The sequence below is a fragment of the Aedes albopictus genome, chromosome 3 (assembly GCF_035046485.1).
Source record: "Aedes albopictus strain Foshan chromosome 3, AalbF5, whole genome shotgun sequence".
Lineage (NCBI taxonomy): Eukaryota > Metazoa > Arthropoda > Insecta > Diptera > Culicidae > Aedes > Aedes albopictus.
In genome coordinates this window covers 224,411,401-224,428,775 of record NC_085138.1, presented here as the reverse complement: position 1 = coordinate 224,428,775, position 17,375 = coordinate 224,411,401, and the positions used below count along the sequence as shown (strand labels likewise).

Sequence of the window (17,375 nt, the reverse complement as noted above, 5' to 3'; positions counted from 1 at the left end):
GCTACCGACGCTTGAGAATATCATGTTGCTAAACATGAATAAAAGCCAAGCTGTGAGACGATTTTACGTCATAGAGTAACCTTATGAAATTCATTCGAATCATTATGAATTTATTTAAAGGCCGTTTCACAAGTGGGGCCTTATGGAAATCTTAAGGTTATTTGGCTGAGTGCATATTGTAGGTCAAATGTGGTAGATTTTTCGAATATCTGGTACAGATAAAAAAGCCTTTGGTAAAGATAAAAATGTGGCAACACACTGAAAACAAACACCTGGCGCCACACGGAAGGCGGCTGCCTCAAGGACTAGAGCTTTCTTTGGGGGGTTGATTTTACCCCATTCTCCCTTCGATACGATGCAATGCATGATGGAGGAAGTCAGAAAATTGTCGCCACTTGTTGATTGAGCTGGAATTTTCCTAAGTAGATTTTCCTCCAAATGCAGATGTTAAACGGAAATCCAATCTTGGCACTACCTATGTTAGAGAGCGGATCTGATGCAATACCCAGCGAACCATGCCCGACGTACGGGAAAGAAAAATAAACAATTTTCCCGTGCCGAAAAATCTTATTTTCAATAGGTACACGAATGCAAAATGTAGGGGTTCTTGAAATAAAAACTTACCGTGAACAAGCCGGCGAATGGTGGTTCAAGTTATTCGTGATAGCAGCTACGAAGTTTCGTTTTTTTCACAAATATATAAAAAAAACACTACAAATCAGGCAAACAGCTTTGTTTTGCATGCACGAGCGAGCGACAAAAATCCAACTGCTGAGCTGAGGGCGCTGCGGCACAAACATATGGAAACGATGTGGAAATGAAACGGAAGCACTTTCCTGCACGCACAAAAAATTGAAACGACGCAAACGACGTGAATCAAGCAGCTTGCCCCCGAGGGTATTATTCTTTTCGTGTGTACAAAATTTTATGACAATGTCATTGTGAGACGTTACAAGTGTAACGTTTAATTCAGATGTACAGGAATTCCGCTAGATGTCTGTGCATCGTTTAAGAGAGCCATATTGTTAACAAGTTTCACTTTTCTAGATATCTTGATATCAATAGCTTCGCAATATGTCAAATCTGATGTCAAACATCTACCAAATTTCATCCGAAAGTCCTCGCGAGTGACAACATTACGTGGCGGTGGTTCTAACAAAATTTTCTAGATTTATAAACTTTAAAAATAGTCAATATGTATAAGATTTTTGCGCTATTTTTGCTTGTTGTGTGTCTGAACTGTGTGCAGCAAAGCCATGGCTATTTTATCACCGTCGATGCCCATTCAGAGGAGTGCTTTTTCGACCGAGCAGAATCCGGCACCAAACTGGGTAATGAAAGCGCCCTAACTTTTGTCCAGTCTGGATTTTAAAATATGGTTCCATTAATTCACAGGATTGATGTTCGAAACCATCGAGGGTGGATTTCTGGATATCGAAGTCCGCATTGTAGGACCAGACCAGAAAGTGATCTACCAAGGTGAAAAAGAATCAAGTGGAAAGTACACTTTCTCCGCCTATGAAACCGGTGTCTATCATTACTGCTTCAGTAATAAGATGTCCACGCTGACTCCTAAAGTAAGCATCCAGCCAAATGAAAACTCAAAACGTTATCTAAGCAATGTAACATTTTCCTGTGAATTTCTTCAAGGTGGTAATGTTTTCGATGGAAATCGGCGAAGCCCCGAAGGGAACCATCGGAGCTGTTAATGAAGGTGAAGCCGGCCACTCAAAGCTTGAGGACATGATCAAAGAGCTGTCCGGAACGCTGACTAGCATCAAGCACGAACAGGACTACATGCACGTAAGTTCAATGAGGTGGACAACCAATCAGTCCATTTAGCTTCAATTCGATTGTTTTCCATTCCCAATCCAGGTTCGTGACCGAATCCATCGTTCGATCAACGAGAGCACTAACTCGCGCGTCGTCATGTGGTCCGTGTTCGAAGCGCTGGTTCTGGTAGTGATGACCGTCGGTCAGGTTTACTACCTGAAGCGATTCTTTGAAGTTAAGCGCGTTGTGTAGATGAGAACGACCGTAGAGACTCAATTTTCTCGATTGGGTGTGCCGAGGATGTTTTCGTTGTAAGTTAAGTTCTTTTTTTTCGCCCCGCAAATATGAAATCAATCTCGTCTACTTGATGGCATTCGTTTGCGTTTTGAACGATGTTGGGTCGATAGTGAATTGTATGCCGAAATATCCTTGCTAGTGATTAGGAGCAACACTCTTATTTATTTTAGATCCATATTGGAACACCACAGATACACCATCGTCATTTGTTCAATATAAATGCCTATCAAAACTCAACATGATTAAGACTGACACTAATCAACGATTACAATGACCCTCGCTAATAAATATTTCATATCATGAACGTATATGCATTAGCGTGGTTCAAAAACTCTTTTTTGCTCCACACCGCTTTTTCGATTCATAAGAGCATCGCCACGGGAGTCCTCATCGCTATCCCTATTATACCACTCCTTGTCGGGTGCTATTTTAAGATAGCACCCCACCTTCCCACCAGTGGTTTTTATTTTGGGTTTAGGGACTTGAAAAACATATTGATTTTCCACCGTGCGTTGCTAAAAGTGATCCTTACTTTTTATCGGACGTTGAATTGAAACAAATAAAATATGTCCTTACGACTTTTGATGAATCTTGCATAAAATCACAAAGGCATAAAGGGTCACAGAAAAACACACGCAACACTTCTAACATTTCGTCACAGACAAGCATACGTCTCCAGTCTCCCACTAGTCATTTCTTATCGTTTTATTTTTTAAAGAACATTAAAATTAATATTCTGTAGTATGCAAATTGTTCACAGACGGCGCTCACATATTTTTTGCTCCTGCTTGACGTTCGCTCACTACCGGCACCTACTGAAATAGCCTGTTTGGCATTGGGGATTATGTTTACATGACGATGATTTTAATAGCAATTTCTTTCAAGTGATACGTTTGCTATTCAAAATCATAGTCGTGGAAACTTCATCCAATCTAAAAGGACTGGGTTTGGCCAATCATAAACTAGGTAACAATAGTGAGCGAATGTAAAACTTGAACAAAAACGCTGCGAACGTGAATATTCACCTCTTGCTTTATTTATCCACTGCTGTTCATTTTCCACACCACTGCTCAGCTCACTTCACCGCAAAATGTAAATAAAGAAAGTGACGTCACACAAACCATCGGAATAGCAACTCAGTGCAAGATTTGAGTGGGTCCCAAAATGTGGAAACCCATCGCTAACCCCATGTCGCGTCCTTATTTTTCATTCCCGTTTAGATACCACCGGTGTGAACATGGGTCCCTATTCAGGGCCCGGAAATAACGATAGGGACCCATGTAGGGACGCCCTTGGCGATGCTCTAACCAGATTCTATGCCTTCTCCCAAAAAATTTGAGCTGATTCGGTTGAAAATTGTGACTGCACAAGCGCTTTAAAGTTTGTATGGGAATTACTATCACCGACGAGCCGACGTGACAGTGATGATTCAAAAGTGTCGACCACCGAAGCGAGCGATCGCTTCTGTCAAATCAGCGCAGACGCGAACCGTTTCCTATATGAACACACGGGGGTTCGGTGTCGAGATATCAAACCATCGCGAGACGCTATAGAGGTGGCGATAGTGTTTGGCTATTTTTCATCATGGCGCCGCGGACAACAAATTTGAATTTATTTGTTCTAGCTGTCACGTCGGTTCGTCGGTGTTACTATGGGGAAAGGACATTTTTCGTTAAATTGACCGTAGCATTTCCCTAAGTGCCCTAGAGTATTAGTTAACCTTTGGTACTCCTAGGCTATTCTAGCATCTACAACTTTGCCGAAGACCACATTCAAATCGGACGCCTCATTAATTAGTTATCGATTTCTATCCTTCAACCTGAGAAACTATACTCCATTGCACGGTGACGTCATCAAGAAATCGCTCTCTTTCTGTCCTACGGGAAGCCAGAAAACAAAACAACATGAACAACACCTGTCAAATTTGACAGGTACTGATCCTGTTGTTTTCAAACTCTTTGAAAGAGCGAAAGACATAGAATTTCGCCGTGAGGTGGTCTATAACCTTGATGGTTCAGCTTCCCAGCAGGCAACATTGCTGCAATGGCGCCAAAGATAGCACACAGAAATCAAGGCTACTACACAAATGCTATCCATGGGGCAGGGATGGGAACACTCACTTGCATAGAGTTACACTCACTTGATATTTTCTCAGTTCAGAAGCGTGCAATCAAGAAACGATGCATGGACGACTTTTGCCTTGTGGTTTTGTCTAAAACTTTGTCGAATAGAGTAAGGGTCGCCCACGCATACCAAAGTCGTGACAGAGCGGTGAAAGCGACTCTCCACGAGGTGAGTGTAATTTACATTCTTTACATTTACATTTACTTCGCAGCTCCCTCACGACTTCGGTAGGTGTGTGCGACCCCTACTCCTAAACCAGTGGTGCTCAGGCTGGAGGATACCGCGGGCCAAATTTGAAATTCGAGATCGACCTGCGGGCCGCATAAAACATCGATGCACAAAAACAACAAAAGAACAATTCCAAAGCATATTTATTAAAAATCTGAACTGTTCAATATAGATTCATAAGTTTGGTTGAGAAAAACGTTTGAGCTTCATATTGAAATTCAAACAAATAATTTATAAGTTTTCCCTAGAATGCCTTGAAGTCACTTCAAGAACTTGTCAAGCAGCTTTTACAAGAATTTTTTTTTGAATCGGTCCAAACTGGTTTGCTGTATTTTCTCCTGAAATTTTTGTGGAGTTGCTCCAGAAGGTTTTCGAGAAATGTCTTGAAGTTTCTATTAGTTTTTCTAGAATTATCTTGGAACGCCTCCAAGAACTCCTCTTAGACTTGTCTTTGGAACTGCCCTGAAGTTACTTCAGGAATTCCTCATTACAGGCCAAACATTTCAATAGGTCCTATCTGCATTTGAGAGGCTCTCTTTGTTAACTTTCTCTTTCAATTATTGCAAAGTAATGGTACACTTTTCAACTACTTTTGCAGTACAAATCAAAAGACGATTGTTTTGACAATCGTTCTATGCAAGGAGACAATCATAATTCAAATAAACAGCTGAGATATTACCGAAAGAGAGGGAAACAGAGAGCCTCTCTTCTGCAGATTGGACCTTTAGATATGTTTGGCCTGATTAATCGTTTTCAAGAATTTCTCCTAGAATAGCTTCCGGATTTTTCCGAAAATTTTCTAGGAGTTTCTTGAAGATTTTAGTAAATTATTTGCATATTTCTCTTCAAAAGTTGATGAGATACTTCATCATTTAATTTCTTCAAAAAATAGATTTTTAACAATTGTTTCCGGAAGTTTCTTCAACATTATCTTCTAAAGTTGCTTCAAATTTTCCCCAGGCGTTTAGGCATCTTTTGTGTCTTGATGCAGTTGGTCCTGGAATCTTGTTTGTAGTTACTCCTGAAAATTCTCTTTTTGTTGCTCGAGGAGTTTATTTTAAAGTTGTTTAAGAAATTTCTGTTAGAGTGGCACCAGAACATTTTTCTAGGAGATGCTCCTATAATTTCCATGCAGTATCACCACAACTTTCTCATTGAGTTTCTTCAGGTGTATTTTCTCCAGGATGATTTGAGTTTCTCCATATATTCCGCTTAGAGTTGCTTAAAATTTTTCTCCAATAATGTTTCCTGGAGTTTCTCCAAAAATGTATACAAAAGTTTCTCCAAAAGGGCACAGGAGACGCTTTATGAATCTCGCTTGAGATTTTTTTCTTTAAGTTCGTTCAGGAGTTTCGCTTGGACAATACAAATTGGATTCGTTAGTTTTGTTTCGAAAAATGTGTGAGTCTTATAATAGAAATTTAAACAAACGGTGAAAATTAAACAATATTGGCAACCAAGTTGAGATTTGTTGAGAATTTTGTCAAAAACTTCGTGCTTTGTATTTTTATGTTCTTTGGAAAGGCGAAATGTGAAATATTAGCTAAGCGTTGCATTGACTTCGCTTAAAAACTGCAACTAATTTTTAAATGATTAAAGATTACATTTTTAACAAACTTTCATTTGATTTGTACCACTTATAAATAACAATAAGCTGGCTTCGTGACTTAGCTGAAATGCCGAAATATTTCGGAGTTGCGATTTCGAACCTAACCAGAACTCTTTTTGTTGTTCTTTTTGTTTATTTATCATTTAATCATTAATCATTTAATCATTTAAATAATTAGTTTTGATTTCCTAATAAATTTAACGAGTTATTTCAAATAATCGTTCAATAATATCGATTTGTCTTAAAATACTTCGCGGGCCGCATCTTAAGGCTTAGAGGGCCGCATGCGGCCCGCGGGCCGCAGGATGAGCACCACTGTCCTAAACCATAAGGCAAAAGTCGTCCATACACCGTTTCTTGATTGCACGCTTCTGAGCTGATAAAATAGCAAGTGAGTGGACTCCTTGCAAATGAGTGTTTTCATCCTTGCCATGGGATCATGTCTAGCATTTAATATGTATGACAATCAGGCTTGATAATCCTCCTCCAAATAAAAAGAGTTTTGCAACATGCTCTAGAGCGGTGTTTTGCTTCTGCCTCGTCGCGAGGGAGCGAACAAACCCCAAACAGAGAGGCAATAAAAACTGAGCGAGGAAGAGGGGAACGAAAAAAGAGCCGATGATTATTTCGGGTTTTTGAATGCGATTTTCGCTTCGAGAGTCTTTCTATGTATCCCGACGTCTCCACTAGACAGAAATGTCTTGCCATTTTGCTGGACAGATGTGTCATGACAGAAATGTTCTCTCGCTGTTTGCATGGAAAGCAGCGGTGTTGATCATTTCTGTCCCCACGTCTCCACTACCTAGACAGAAATGTCTTGCCATTTTGCTGCCAGAAAGAGAAAACGTAACAGAAATGATCAACACCGCTGCTTTCCATGCAAACAGCGAGAGAACATTTCTGTCATGACACATCTGTCCAGCAAAATGGCAAGACATTTCTGTCTAGTGGAGACGTTGGGTATGGGAGTGGAACTCCCGAGTGCTTTTTGAGTGTGAGTGGACGTGAGAAACACAAGCAATTATGAGTGTTGGATGAACTCCTCGCTGCGCGGCAAGCTCGCGCTCGGTGCTGTTGAGGATTTGCGTTGTGATTTCTGAGTTTTATTTTCACTCCCCAGAAAATCGCCGAAATCGCTTCCTCATATTCTCGCGAGGGAGTTTCTGTCAAGCCTGATGACAATGACTGATTCTTACCTAGTAGGGGTACTACAAGACCACGCGGACAATTCGATTAAAGGCTTAATTGGGAATATTTTTTTCCGGGATGACTGGCGAGTCGGAGAGAGTAGGAGTGTCCGTTTGCAGGGGGATGACGAAGGGCCAGAATCAGCAATGCAGCCCCAGCATTCGATTCAACATGGCGACCAATATTTTTGTTTTGATTGCTTAATTCATGGCAAAAATGTGCTTGAAACATCGACACTGCTTCGCGGGTCTGGTACGTTTGGCATAAGGCCGTTTGGCATAAGGACATTTGGCATAAGGACGTTTGGCATAAAGGACATTTGGCATAAAGGACGTTTGGCATAAAGAATATGTAAAATATATTTTCCCTCTGGAGAAAAATTAAAGAACAGCCTTCAAGGGAAAAAAAGGCAAACTTGTTGTTGGTGCATTATATTGGATCTCTTATTCTGGAAATAACCTTTTGCTTCCATGAATTTGATTTTTTTTTTCGGAAGAGGAATGTTCCTTCTTTTGTATATAGGCTGTTCTTCATCGATACAAGCAATTTAGATTCCGGTAATGGTTCTTTCCAGCAAATCATCCTTGTCTGCATATTATATCCATAAAAACTAATGCATTATTATGTATTATCCTTCTTTTGTATACTTATCCTTCTTTTACGTTAAGTATGTAGTTCATTTTTTACTGAAATCATTTTATGCCAAACGTACTTTATGCCAAATGTCCATTATGCCAAACGTCCTTTATGCCAAATGTCCTTTATGCCAAGTGTCCTTTATGCCAAACGTCCTTATGCCAAATGGCCTTATGCCAAACGTACCAGACCCCTGCTTCGCTGCTACATATAATATCGTGCAAAGTGATAAAAAAAGAGAAACAATCATCAAAAACAATAATTTCGTTTGAAATATTCCTGAAATAAGCACTAGCAACACACGAGCCACACAACACCCGATAATCAGAAGCAAGATAGGGTAAACCGACCAGAAAGTGGGTCCAAAACGCGCCGTACCAAAAACGATGTTGGTGAGAGCGGCAATGAACCGAGTTTGACAGCTGTGTCACCCCACTGTCCGTTTGTTTTAATTGAGAAAATAAACAATCGGGCACTTTTGATTTCTGTGACTTGCTTTGCATTTTGTGGACCAGTTTTTTATTCTGGAAGGTATGCGATTCACTATTGAGCCTTAAAATTATTTTGCATCTGAATAGCATTGATATCGTCAAGTCTACCAACACCCCAATCCCACACCAAAATACCCTTTTCCTATCCCATGGCGTTCATGTGGTCAGCAAAGACTATTCAGCCATTTACCCCTCCTTATTATCGGCTTTGGACTGACTTGCGCTGTCATTGCCCCACCAAATGCTGCAAAATGAAAATGAAAAAAAAAAAATAAAAATTAGCTTGAAGAAATAAAGAAACTGCATACGAACGGAGATAGTTTTCTCTTGTTTCTTGAATTGGTCATGCTATGATAAAGCTTATCTAAAAATAAACAAATCTAGAAGGAAATTAACATGTTACTTTGGTTAAGCTGGTACTTCAGCACTAGCTGAAGCAGACTTTGTTCCAGCTGGAACGTTACTCCAAAAGGTAATGTAAACGATAAGCTGATAGCAAAAATTTATTGAAAGTGATACGATTTTCATATTCAACGATATAACAAGTACGTTTATATCTTATGCAAAGGTTTCAAACCAAGGATATCGAAGCATTTCCCCAAAATTCGTGATGTTGCTTCACACAGTAAGACACGTCCAGCGTTGATCTTCACAATTTCTCCTGTAAATAAAGGAATGGTACATATTTGAGCATTATACTCCCAATCAACTCCCTTCAGCCTCCTTTCTCACCTTGCTTGTTCTTCTCGATACAGTAGCAGCTATCGTAGAACTCCGTGAACGTTGTGCTAACTTCGTACACAAACTCGCAAAGGTGATGCAGGCAGAGGTTCTTCGAAATCAGCTTCATGACATCGGTGAATTTCAGCAGCACCTTCGCCAGTTTCCATTCCTTTTCGTGATCGAGTGTCAGTTCGGTGGTGTCGATAACCTTCTCGATGTTGGCGGCGAAATCTCCTCCGCAGTTGCGAGCGATGGAACGAATGCGGGTGTAAGCGTAGAGCAAATAAACTGCCGTGTTACCCTTGTCCTCTAGCATCTGCAATGGAGGGATGAGGTAGTTGTCAGCATGATTCTCAGAATGCAATCGGTAAAGCAGACTTTATCATTATAAGAGTAAGAGATACTGAAACCTGTTCCCCAAGCCGGGATGAAGAAATCATAGAAACTCACATCTTCCGTCAGAGAAATGTCATTTGCTTTCGTCGCCGTTGTTATGGCATTCGAGGAAGTGTTGTTCAATTTTACAGAAAAAAAAAACATGTCGAGAATTTCCCGATGACACTATATATAGGAGAACTTACGTATTTATTTTCGACAGATTTGTTCTCTTCGTTAGGGGTGTTTTTTGAAGCCTGTTGATCTCAGCTACCTATGATCGCATAATTGTCCCATATGAATAGGAAACCCAGCAAAGATGGGGCTGATATGCGATCATGGGCAGTCAGAGTTAGCCCAAGCTGAGTTAGATGCCTACTTTTCAGGCAACTTGACCCACAAAAACCCCCCATGGTGAAGAAAACAAACCAGCCGATAATACCCTTTGTCACCCTACATAGCATAACTAATAGTCTAGGCCCACTTTTCTCGAACTATGGGTCGCGACCCACCAGCTCCATAAAAGTACACGCCTCGATTTAAGAAAGGCTGGTCTAGATGTGAACATTTTTGTCCAGATAGATAAGGCTCTGTGACCTTTATCAAAGATGGTAAGAAGGACTAACCATCTTTGCCTTTATGCAATGATCTGATTTGAAATTAGTTGATCTTATACCAACGTTTTGGAGCTGGCCTGCAGGTACTTACCTTATCGAAAGAGAAAATGTACTCGTTGTTCCTGTTGTGCGAGAGGTCGGCATATTTGATGCAACCATATGCCACCGACTCTTGAGCCTGCTTGAGTTCCTCCGGGGTGAGCACCTTGTCGCGTTCTTTTTCGAGCAGCTTATCCAGCGATCGCTTCAAACCTTCGTCCAGCAGTTCCGTCAGTTTAACGGTGTCACCCGAACGGGTTTTGAACTTTTTGCCGTCCTCACCTAGAACCACACCAAAACCAACGTGGTCCACGCGATGGGCATTGGCATCCAGGATTTTGGCACGCCGAGCGCAGGAGAAGATCGTCTGAAAGTGAGTGGCCTGACCGGCATCCGTTACGTACACTAGCCACTCGCCTTTCTCCTCGTACAGACGTTGTTTGATTGCGGCCATATCGGAAGTATCGTACGTGAATCCTCCGTCGGATTTAATAATCGTCAACGGAATTCCGTCACGATTCTCCCCCCACATGATCTTACGACCTTCGTCTTCCTCCAGGAAGCCTGCTTCGGCCAATTCTTTCACGATGGATTCCATTCGCTTCTGGTAGAACGATTCACCTCGTTCGACAAGTTTAACATCCAGACGGTCGTAGACTTTTTGGAACTCTTTCCGGGAAACGTCGCAAATTAATTTCCAAGCTTTCATAGAATCTGCGTCACCGCTTTGAAGTTTGACCACGCAAGCATACGCGCGCTTCTTGAAATCCTCGTCGGAATCGAACCTTGTCTTGCTCTCCTTGTAGAATGCCTGCAGGTCACTAATTGGAGGCGAAACCTTCAAATAATCCGGGAACCTGTCCTGCAGATGGGCAATCAGCATTCCAAACTGAGTGCCCCAATCTCCCACATGGTTCAGCCTCAGAACATCGTGTCCTAAGAATTCCAAAAACCGACAAATCGAATCCCCAATAATAGTCGACCGCAAATGGCCCACGTGCATCTCCTTGGCAATGTTCGGCGACGAGAAGTCCACAATAACTCGCTTCCTATCGAACTGCGGTGGCCGAACGCCCTTTTTCAAAATAGCCATAACGGCCGAAGCACCAAACTTCTTATCCAGAAACACATTGACAAACCCGGCGCCGGCCACTTCAACCTTGCTAACGGCCGGCGACGCAGGCAACGCCTCCATCAACTTGTTGGCCACATCACGGGGATTCGTCTTCACATCAAGCGCCTTCAGCTTTTGCACAATCTGCATCGCATTGTTACACTGGTAATCTCCGAACTTGGCCGCACTGGACACGGTTATTACTGCCGGAACGTCCTGGCACACCTGCGGGAACGCCGTGGCAATGGCTTGCGTAAACAAATCGTTCAAGTGGTCCAAAATCGACAGCGCTCCGTCAGATGTCGATGGACATTTCGAACCGGAAGCGTGACCTTGTTCGGCTGCAATCGCCTGAAATGGATGAATATTACATTAATTTGAAATGTTTAGACTCCAACAATCAATAATTACCTTATTCAAAATAATCAGGCGATGCTTTAGTTTTGTATTCTCCACTTGCAGCTTCTCGAGTTCGGGGTTATTCTCACCCAGTCCCACATTATTGCGGGCATCTTCCATGTCCTTTTGCAGCAGCCGAATTTCGTGTTCCTTCCGTGAAAACACAAAAAAAACAGGTTAGCTCAAGAGGTGTTTCTAGTAGTAATGTGGAGGGAATAACAACAAATCTTACCACTTTCTTGAGCCTTCGGGTTTCTGCTTGAATATCACTAGACATTTTTACAATTTTTGATGTATTTTAAATAGTGTGGAAGTGATGAAATTTGTGTGAAAAATTATAAGTTGATTGCGAAAAATGCCACACTGTAAACACCGGCTCGTTCGTCAACGTGAACGTGTAAATAATGGAACATCCAGAAATTGGAACGATAGAAACGTCGGACGCATTAGACCGGATCAGAACACAACTAATTTTATTTGTCGGAATTGAGCACTGGGAAAAAAACTTTATTTTTTTTTTCTTGGAGAAACTCCAGATATGCACCGTTTCTATCTGTCTCTCCTCCCGCATCAAAAAAAAAACAGTCAAACAAGGTCCTATCTGCAGAAGAGAGGCTCTCTTTGGTTTCCCTCTCTTTCGTAAATATCTCAGCTGTTTATTTGTAATATGATCGTCTCCTTGCATTGAACGATGGTCAAAACAATCGTCTTTTGATTTGTACTGCAACAATAGTTGAAAAGTGTATCATTACATTGCAATAATTGAAAGAGAAAGTAAACAAAAAGAGCCTCTCAAATGCAGATAGGACCTATTGAAATGTTTTATTCGTCTGTGGTTCAACCCGAACAAAAAATTTTCCCCATACAAACTTCAAATGCCTTTTAAAAATAGTTCCCGGCACTCAGCGAAAAAAACTAGCGAAATTCATCGAAATACCTTATGAAAATTTGCTATAATTAATTCTTATGGATGACATAAGAATAACTTATGAAAATTGATCGCGCTTGCTATGACAAATTTCATAAGATAGACTTATGAAAAGAACAAAAAAAATCATAAAATTATGCAGACTGGATTCGATCCATGAACGTCGGGATCACCGAGCCCGTGTTTTATCCACACGGCTACCGACGCTTGAGAATTCTTTGTTGCTAAGCATGAATAAAAGCCAAGCTGTGAGACGATTTTACGTCATAGAGTGACCTTATGAAATTCATCCGAATCATTATGAATTATTTAAAGGCCGTTTCATAAGTTGGGCCTTATGGAAGACTTAAGGTTATTTGGCTGAGTGGACTCCAAAAATTATGAAATTTTGGATTTCGGCGAATTTTTGGGCGGAGAATCAGATTATGAAATAATTGGGATACCCCTAAAGAACCTAATTGGGTTGTTTAGGGGTATTCGGATTATTTCATAATCGGATTCTCCGCCCAAAAATTAGTCGAAATCCAAAATTTCATAATTTTTGGAGTCCGGGAACTATTTTTAAAATGCATTTAAAGTTTGTATGGGGAAATTTTTTTGTTCGGGTCGAACTGTCACTTTATCGATTGAACTGTCATTCTATCCACGAAAATTAAAACTGTTTTGTTCATTTGACCATCAAAACAAAGGTATGGGAATCCAATAAAATCACATTATACTCAGAAAAATGAGCTCTTTCGATTAGGATATAGAAAAAAGCAATATTTTATTCACTAAACAACCCAATTGTCACTGAAGAGTTTGATGGAAACCTTCAGTTGCTTTCTGAGAGTTGCATTCGTTCAGTGTCGCTGAAAATAACTCCGACAAAACAAACAAGATGTCAATTCTTGTCGGAGTTTTTTTTGCTTAAAAAGTGACGTGAAAATCATAGGATACTGCATGATGACGTCACGAAGCCGAGCACTGACAGTTCAGCGAGCTTGTTTACATGGACTTGGTCTCTGGCGGAGATCCGGCAAAACTGTTTTTCGATGCAATTTCAGTAAAACGGCAATTAGACGGTTTGTTTTGTATTAGTAGAGTTGAATATAATCGATTTTTCCGTATCATAATGGTTTCGGGGCGGAAAACGTAAATTTAATTTTCGCCGCTCGTTAAAAATTCTAACACCTTGTAAACAAGCTCGCTGAACTGTCAGACAAAGTGAGGTTAGATCAGGTGCTTGCAGTACCCTATACATGCTCTGTTCTGCGGACCGAAAACATTTTTAGTTTTGAATAATCCGTAATCTCGTGTGTGTTCCTTCCCTGCTAAAAATGGCCAGCTCAAAGCGCGTTTTTCACAAAATCCAAGAGTTAAATAAATGCACTGAGGGTGTCCGCTACATTGTCAATCGAAATCCACGCAACTTGGAACGATTGCGTTTGGCTTACAAAAATGATGGTTATCATCTGGAGAAACCCGGTCGGAACTTCTGGCACAAGTAAGGCTTCTAGGTATAGTTATCGGACCAAGTAGGTAAATTTAAATTTTCTTAATTCTAGATTGGAGCTTATATCGAGCAACAAATACGTAACCGCCAAAGTAAACCACTTTTCAAACGGAACAATTGTAGAATCGAGCACTTCCGAATGGGCAGTCAAACGTCATTTATTCAAAGGAAATGATACTTCGGCTTACATAAACTTGGCAAAAATTTTTGCCATTCGCTGTATGGAGGCTGGCCTTACGGAAATGCGCTGTGATATCCAACCGAAACCAGACGGAAAGGTGGACAAATTCCTAAAAACACTGACTGAAAGTGGAATCAAGCTACAAGAACCTGAACGGATAAAGCCAATTCAACCGTGGGATATGGAACGCCCAGAGAAACCATGGGAAGTGACGGAATAACATCAAACATTTGTTGTGGTTTCCTAGATTTTATTAGCCATAATTAAAGCAAGCACTCCAAACGGACTCCTCTCTACTGTTCGTATTTATCCTTGATATCGTCCCACAATTTCTGAAACAAAACAAAACCAGTCAGTTCTGACATGCGAACCAGCGGAAGACTTATGTAATGTGGAATAGGTTAAAACTTACGCCTTTGTTGTACGATCTGAAGAAGGCATCGGTGCCCATATCGAAAGCTCGTTCGAAGAAGAAAACGCTGGCAGCGATTCCCACGACGTAGGTGGATGTCCGCTTTAGGAGTAGATTGTTCAGGACCTTCATTTTCACGGTCTTCGGATCACTTTTTTCGACAAACGCACTCGACACCTCAATGGATGCTTCCACTGGACGAAATAAATGATTCGCGACAAGGCTGCTAAAAGTTTGACATTCGGGCGTTACATCTGGACACGATTTGTAGAGGAGTTACGTGAATCGAAGGTGGGAATCAATACTTCAAAAATATTTCCAAAAGATGGCGGTAGCGTGGACAAGAAGCTTTAACCGTGTGTACATTATATAGGCCACAAAGAACAGACATCCAAGTACGGTTCCGAAACTGTGTAAGGAATTTAATTTTGATTTTCGTGCTACACCGGTGCAGCTCAACCGCAAAAACGAAAAACGTGGCAGTGTGCTCATGAAAAAGACACCGGAAAAAAGTTTTTGAGGAATTTTCCGAAGACTACTTTATCAAGAAGACATGCAACTCTGTTGTTTTGCCTTACTAAGGGCAAGCGTCACCGACGGCACCGCCGCCTAGTGAGCTAAGGTGGTACCTTTGTGTAAAAGTGTAAGAATGTATTGGTGCGAGTATGAAAATTTACACACACTTTCATGAATAGTGCCACTTTCATCCGGGGTGGCGCTGCTAGCAGTGACTCCCGATTTTCAGAAGTGCTGCAAGTCTTCTTGATAATGTGGTCTTCGGCTTCAACCACCTTGTGTACCCCTAATGGTCACAAGGTGGTGTTCGTGTCTTTAAAATGCCGAAATTTTAAATCCAGATGGCAGCATGAGCCAGGTGTTACTTTAGGTTACTAAAGCCTGTGTTATGGTTATTCTAACGCATGGCACGTGCGTGCAAAACAAAAATAAACAACTCCAATCAATGTACGCGTACGCGGTCCTTCCTCTGCTCAACTTGTGCATTTTATTCCGACAACACAGCATTTATGGAATCAAAATCTAGAAATGGTAAGATCCTGAAATTATTGTGTATACATTATTACATTTACCGATATTCCAGACTCAACCGCAAAGGCCATCACAGAGGGTCTTATCAAACCGTCGGAACGAACTCGATTCCAGGAGACAAGGGGTCGCACGACGGAAATGCTGATACCAATGCAGAAAGGCAAGGCGGGGAAACCCAGGGCCTCAGAAGGGTTCAAACCCAAAAAGAAGCTATCCCGAAAGGAGATAGCCCAAATGGGTATTTACGCACTCCCCGAAGACACAATCCGCTATCAACAGGTTGTTCCGCTGCATCGGCTTTGGTGTGGCTACATGGCTAGGTATTTGGGAAAGGAAAAACTGCCGGATGTCATCGAAAGTCAATACACTCAGTTTGCGTAGGTTTACATAGGCTTCACAAAACGTGATAAATTAACCAACGTGATACTCTTCCAGGTTAGATATTCTTAAAGCTGATTACCACGGTGCTAAGATCAGTGTTGTGCGGACCAAAAACCCTAGTCTGGTAGGAATTCGAGGCATTGTTATACTTGAAACGAAAGGTACCTTTAAAGTCGTTTCTAAGGACAACAAAGTACGCAGTAAGTTGAATTTATAATTGTCTTCTATAGCACTTAAACCAGGGTGGCCACTCAACCGGGAATTCCGGGAAAGCCGGGAATTACCCGGGAATCGCAAACAACCGGGAAAAAACCCGGAATTTGCTTAGAACATAAACCACCCAGGATAATAAATTCTATTGCATCTACATGAGAATTATTATTTTTTCTTAAACATGATCTATATTTTTGTAATCTAAAGATACTATATCGCAGATACTAGATACAGAGTTCTAAACTTAATCATAAGATTTATTTTAGTTTTTTTTCTTAAATTTTGATTTTATATCTTGGACTTTTTTAATAGAACTGTTGTAGAGAATTACTATTGTTTTTGAAAAAGCTAAGGTATAAATGGAAAACTTTAAATAATGTGTCTTGGGTAGGACAGTCAGTGTATTGTATCATTACAGAAAAAAATATTGCCATATTAAAAAAATACCATATTTTACCGCAGTGTTCCTTTACAATTACACATGTTTATGATTTTAGAAATTCTGTTAGATCGATCGTCTTCAAGAATTTCATAACATTTTTTCCAGAAAAGTGAGAAGATAGAAAATCGCAATATCAGTGTTCCGATTTAACCATATAAATCAATTTCTAGAAAACCGGGAAAAAATTGTTAGATACCGTGAAAAACCGGGAAATAACAGGGAATTTATTTTACCGAGTTGAGTGGCCACCCTGACTTAAACAGACATTGATTCTATTTTAGCTGTCCCAAAGGCGGATTCAGTATTCCAAATTCACTGGAAGAATGTGGACGTTACCGTATTCGGGAAACAGTTGAATTCGAGGCCAGCAGAGCGATCAGTCAAGAAAGTGAAAATGTTTCCAGAGTGTGATTTAGATTAAATTGAAAAATTCAGAAAAATATAATGTTATTCACTTGGATTTATGGTGGTCCTTATTATGCGATTATGTCCTGAAATCAGGGGGAGCGACACTTGTTTTGCCAAGCCGAACTAGGTATTAAAAAAAAAGACGAAAAAAAACGAAAATTGCGGGTTTACCAGAGGAGAGAAAGTCTAGCGTAGCGTTCATACTAAAGCTCAAAGTTTTCATACTAAAAGCGTTTCAATGTGGAGTGAAGCGCC

At 40.8% G+C, this 17,375-nt stretch overlaps 6 protein-coding genes across 6 annotated transcripts in view; 3 read left to right on the top strand and 3 right to left on the bottom strand.

The window, feature by feature from the left end:
• The window catches only part of LOC134291427 (N-lysine methyltransferase KMT5A), a 30,111-nt gene extending 29,220 nt beyond the window's left edge, over nucleotides 1-891 (bottom strand). Inside the window, exon 1 of the mRNA XM_062859154.1 lies at nucleotides 625-891. The gene's annotated coding sequence lies outside the window, so the exon portion shown is untranslated. The remainder of the gene's footprint in view (nucleotides 1-624) is intronic.
• A 204-nt stretch (nucleotides 892-1,095) lies between these two features.
• LOC134291428 (transmembrane emp24 domain-containing protein 2) lies at nucleotides 1,096-2,141 on the top strand. Its single transcript, XM_062859156.1, has 4 exons — nucleotides 1,096-1,331; nucleotides 1,396-1,577; nucleotides 1,651-1,803; nucleotides 1,876-2,141. The coding sequence occupies exons 1-4, from the start codon at nucleotides 1,196-1,198 to the stop codon at nucleotides 2,023-2,025; spliced, it is 621 nt and encodes a 206-aa protein (XP_062715140.1). The 5' UTR covers nucleotides 1,096-1,195; the 3' UTR covers nucleotides 2,026-2,141.
• Nucleotides 2,142-8,836: 6,695 nt separating this feature from the next.
• Nucleotides 8,837-12,020, bottom strand: LOC134291425 (probable arginine--tRNA ligase, cytoplasmic). Its single transcript, XM_062859153.1, has 5 exons — nucleotides 11,846-12,020; nucleotides 11,626-11,763; nucleotides 10,153-11,565; nucleotides 9,079-9,385; nucleotides 8,837-9,007 (listed from the first exon to the last, which is right to left on the bottom strand). Exons 1-5 carry the CDS (start codon nucleotides 11,888-11,890, stop codon nucleotides 8,898-8,900), a joined length of 2,013 nt encoding a protein of 670 aa, XP_062715137.1. The 5' UTR covers nucleotides 11,891-12,020; the 3' UTR covers nucleotides 8,837-8,897.
• A 1,526-nt stretch (nucleotides 12,021-13,546) lies between these two features.
• LOC134291423 (large ribosomal subunit protein uL18m) lies at nucleotides 13,547-14,503 on the top strand. The gene is made up of 2 exons (XM_062859151.1): nucleotides 13,547-14,027; nucleotides 14,089-14,503. The coding sequence occupies exons 1-2, from the start codon at nucleotides 13,861-13,863 to the stop codon at nucleotides 14,435-14,437; spliced, it is 516 nt and encodes a 171-aa protein (XP_062715135.1). The 5' UTR covers nucleotides 13,547-13,860; the 3' UTR covers nucleotides 14,438-14,503.
• LOC134291424 (cytochrome b-c1 complex subunit 9-like) lies at nucleotides 14,440-14,852 on the bottom strand. The gene is made up of 2 exons (XM_062859152.1): nucleotides 14,630-14,852; nucleotides 14,440-14,549 (listed from the first exon to the last, which is right to left on the bottom strand). The coding sequence occupies exons 1-2, from the start codon at nucleotides 14,759-14,761 to the stop codon at nucleotides 14,511-14,513; spliced, it is 171 nt and encodes a 56-aa protein (XP_062715136.1). The 5' UTR covers nucleotides 14,762-14,852; the 3' UTR covers nucleotides 14,440-14,510.
• A 664-nt stretch (nucleotides 14,853-15,516) lies between these two features.
• Nucleotides 15,517-17,172, top strand: LOC109409115 (ribonuclease P protein subunit p29). The gene is made up of 4 exons (XM_062859150.1): nucleotides 15,517-15,676; nucleotides 15,729-16,053; nucleotides 16,112-16,257; nucleotides 16,994-17,172. Exons 1-4 carry the CDS (start codon nucleotides 15,550-15,552, stop codon nucleotides 17,131-17,133), a joined length of 738 nt encoding a protein of 245 aa, XP_062715134.1. The 5' UTR covers nucleotides 15,517-15,549; the 3' UTR covers nucleotides 17,134-17,172.
• The last annotated feature ends 203 nt before the right edge of the window (nucleotides 17,173-17,375 follow it).

Excerpts from the sequence above, each read along its gene's own strand:
- LOC134291425 (XM_062859153.1), bottom strand. The coding sequence starts at position 11,890 with ATGTCTAGTGATATTCAAGCAGAAACCCGAAGGCTCAAGAAAGTG. Across the intron at positions 11,764-11,845 it reads CCCGAAGGCTCAAGAAAGTG|GAACACGAAATTCGGCTGCT; the intron begins GTAAGATTTGTT and ends TTTTCACGGAAG. Across the intron at positions 9,008-9,078 it reads TATCGAGAAGAACAAGCAAG|GAGAAATTGTGAAGATCAAC; the intron begins GTGAGAAAGGAG and ends CTTTATTTACAG.
- LOC134291424 (XM_062859152.1), bottom strand. The coding sequence starts at position 14,761 with ATGAAGGTCCTGAACAATCTACTCCTAAAGCGGACATCCACCTACGTC. Across the intron at positions 14,550-14,629 it reads TCAGATCGTACAACAAAGGC|AAATTGTGGGACGATATCAA; the intron begins GTAAGTTTTAAC and ends GTTTTGTTTCAG.
- LOC134291428 (XM_062859156.1), top strand. The coding sequence starts at position 1,196 with ATGTATAAGATTTTTGCGCTATTTTTGCTTGTTGTGTGTCTGAACTGT. Across the intron at positions 1,332-1,395 it reads AGAATCCGGCACCAAACTGG|GATTGATGTTCGAAACCATC; the intron begins GTAATGAAAGCG and ends ATTAATTCACAG. Across the intron at positions 1,804-1,875 it reads ACGAACAGGACTACATGCAC|GTTCGTGACCGAATCCATCG; the intron begins GTAAGTTCAATG and ends TTCCCAATCCAG.
- LOC134291423 (XM_062859151.1), top strand. The coding sequence starts at position 13,861 with ATGGCCAGCTCAAAGCGCGTTTTTCACAAAATCCAAGAGTTAAATAAA. Across the intron at positions 14,028-14,088 it reads GGTCGGAACTTCTGGCACAA|ATTGGAGCTTATATCGAGCA; the intron begins GTAAGGCTTCTA and ends TCTTAATTCTAG.
- LOC109409115 (XM_062859150.1), top strand. The coding sequence starts at position 15,550 with ATGGCACGTGCGTGCAAAACAAAAATAAACAACTCCAATCAATGTACG. Across the intron at positions 15,677-15,728 it reads GGAATCAAAATCTAGAAATG|ACTCAACCGCAAAGGCCATC; the intron begins GTAAGATCCTGA and ends CCGATATTCCAG. Across the intron at positions 16,258-16,993 it reads TAAGGACAACAAAGTACGCA|CTGTCCCAAAGGCGGATTCA; the intron begins GTAAGTTGAATT and ends ATTCTATTTTAG.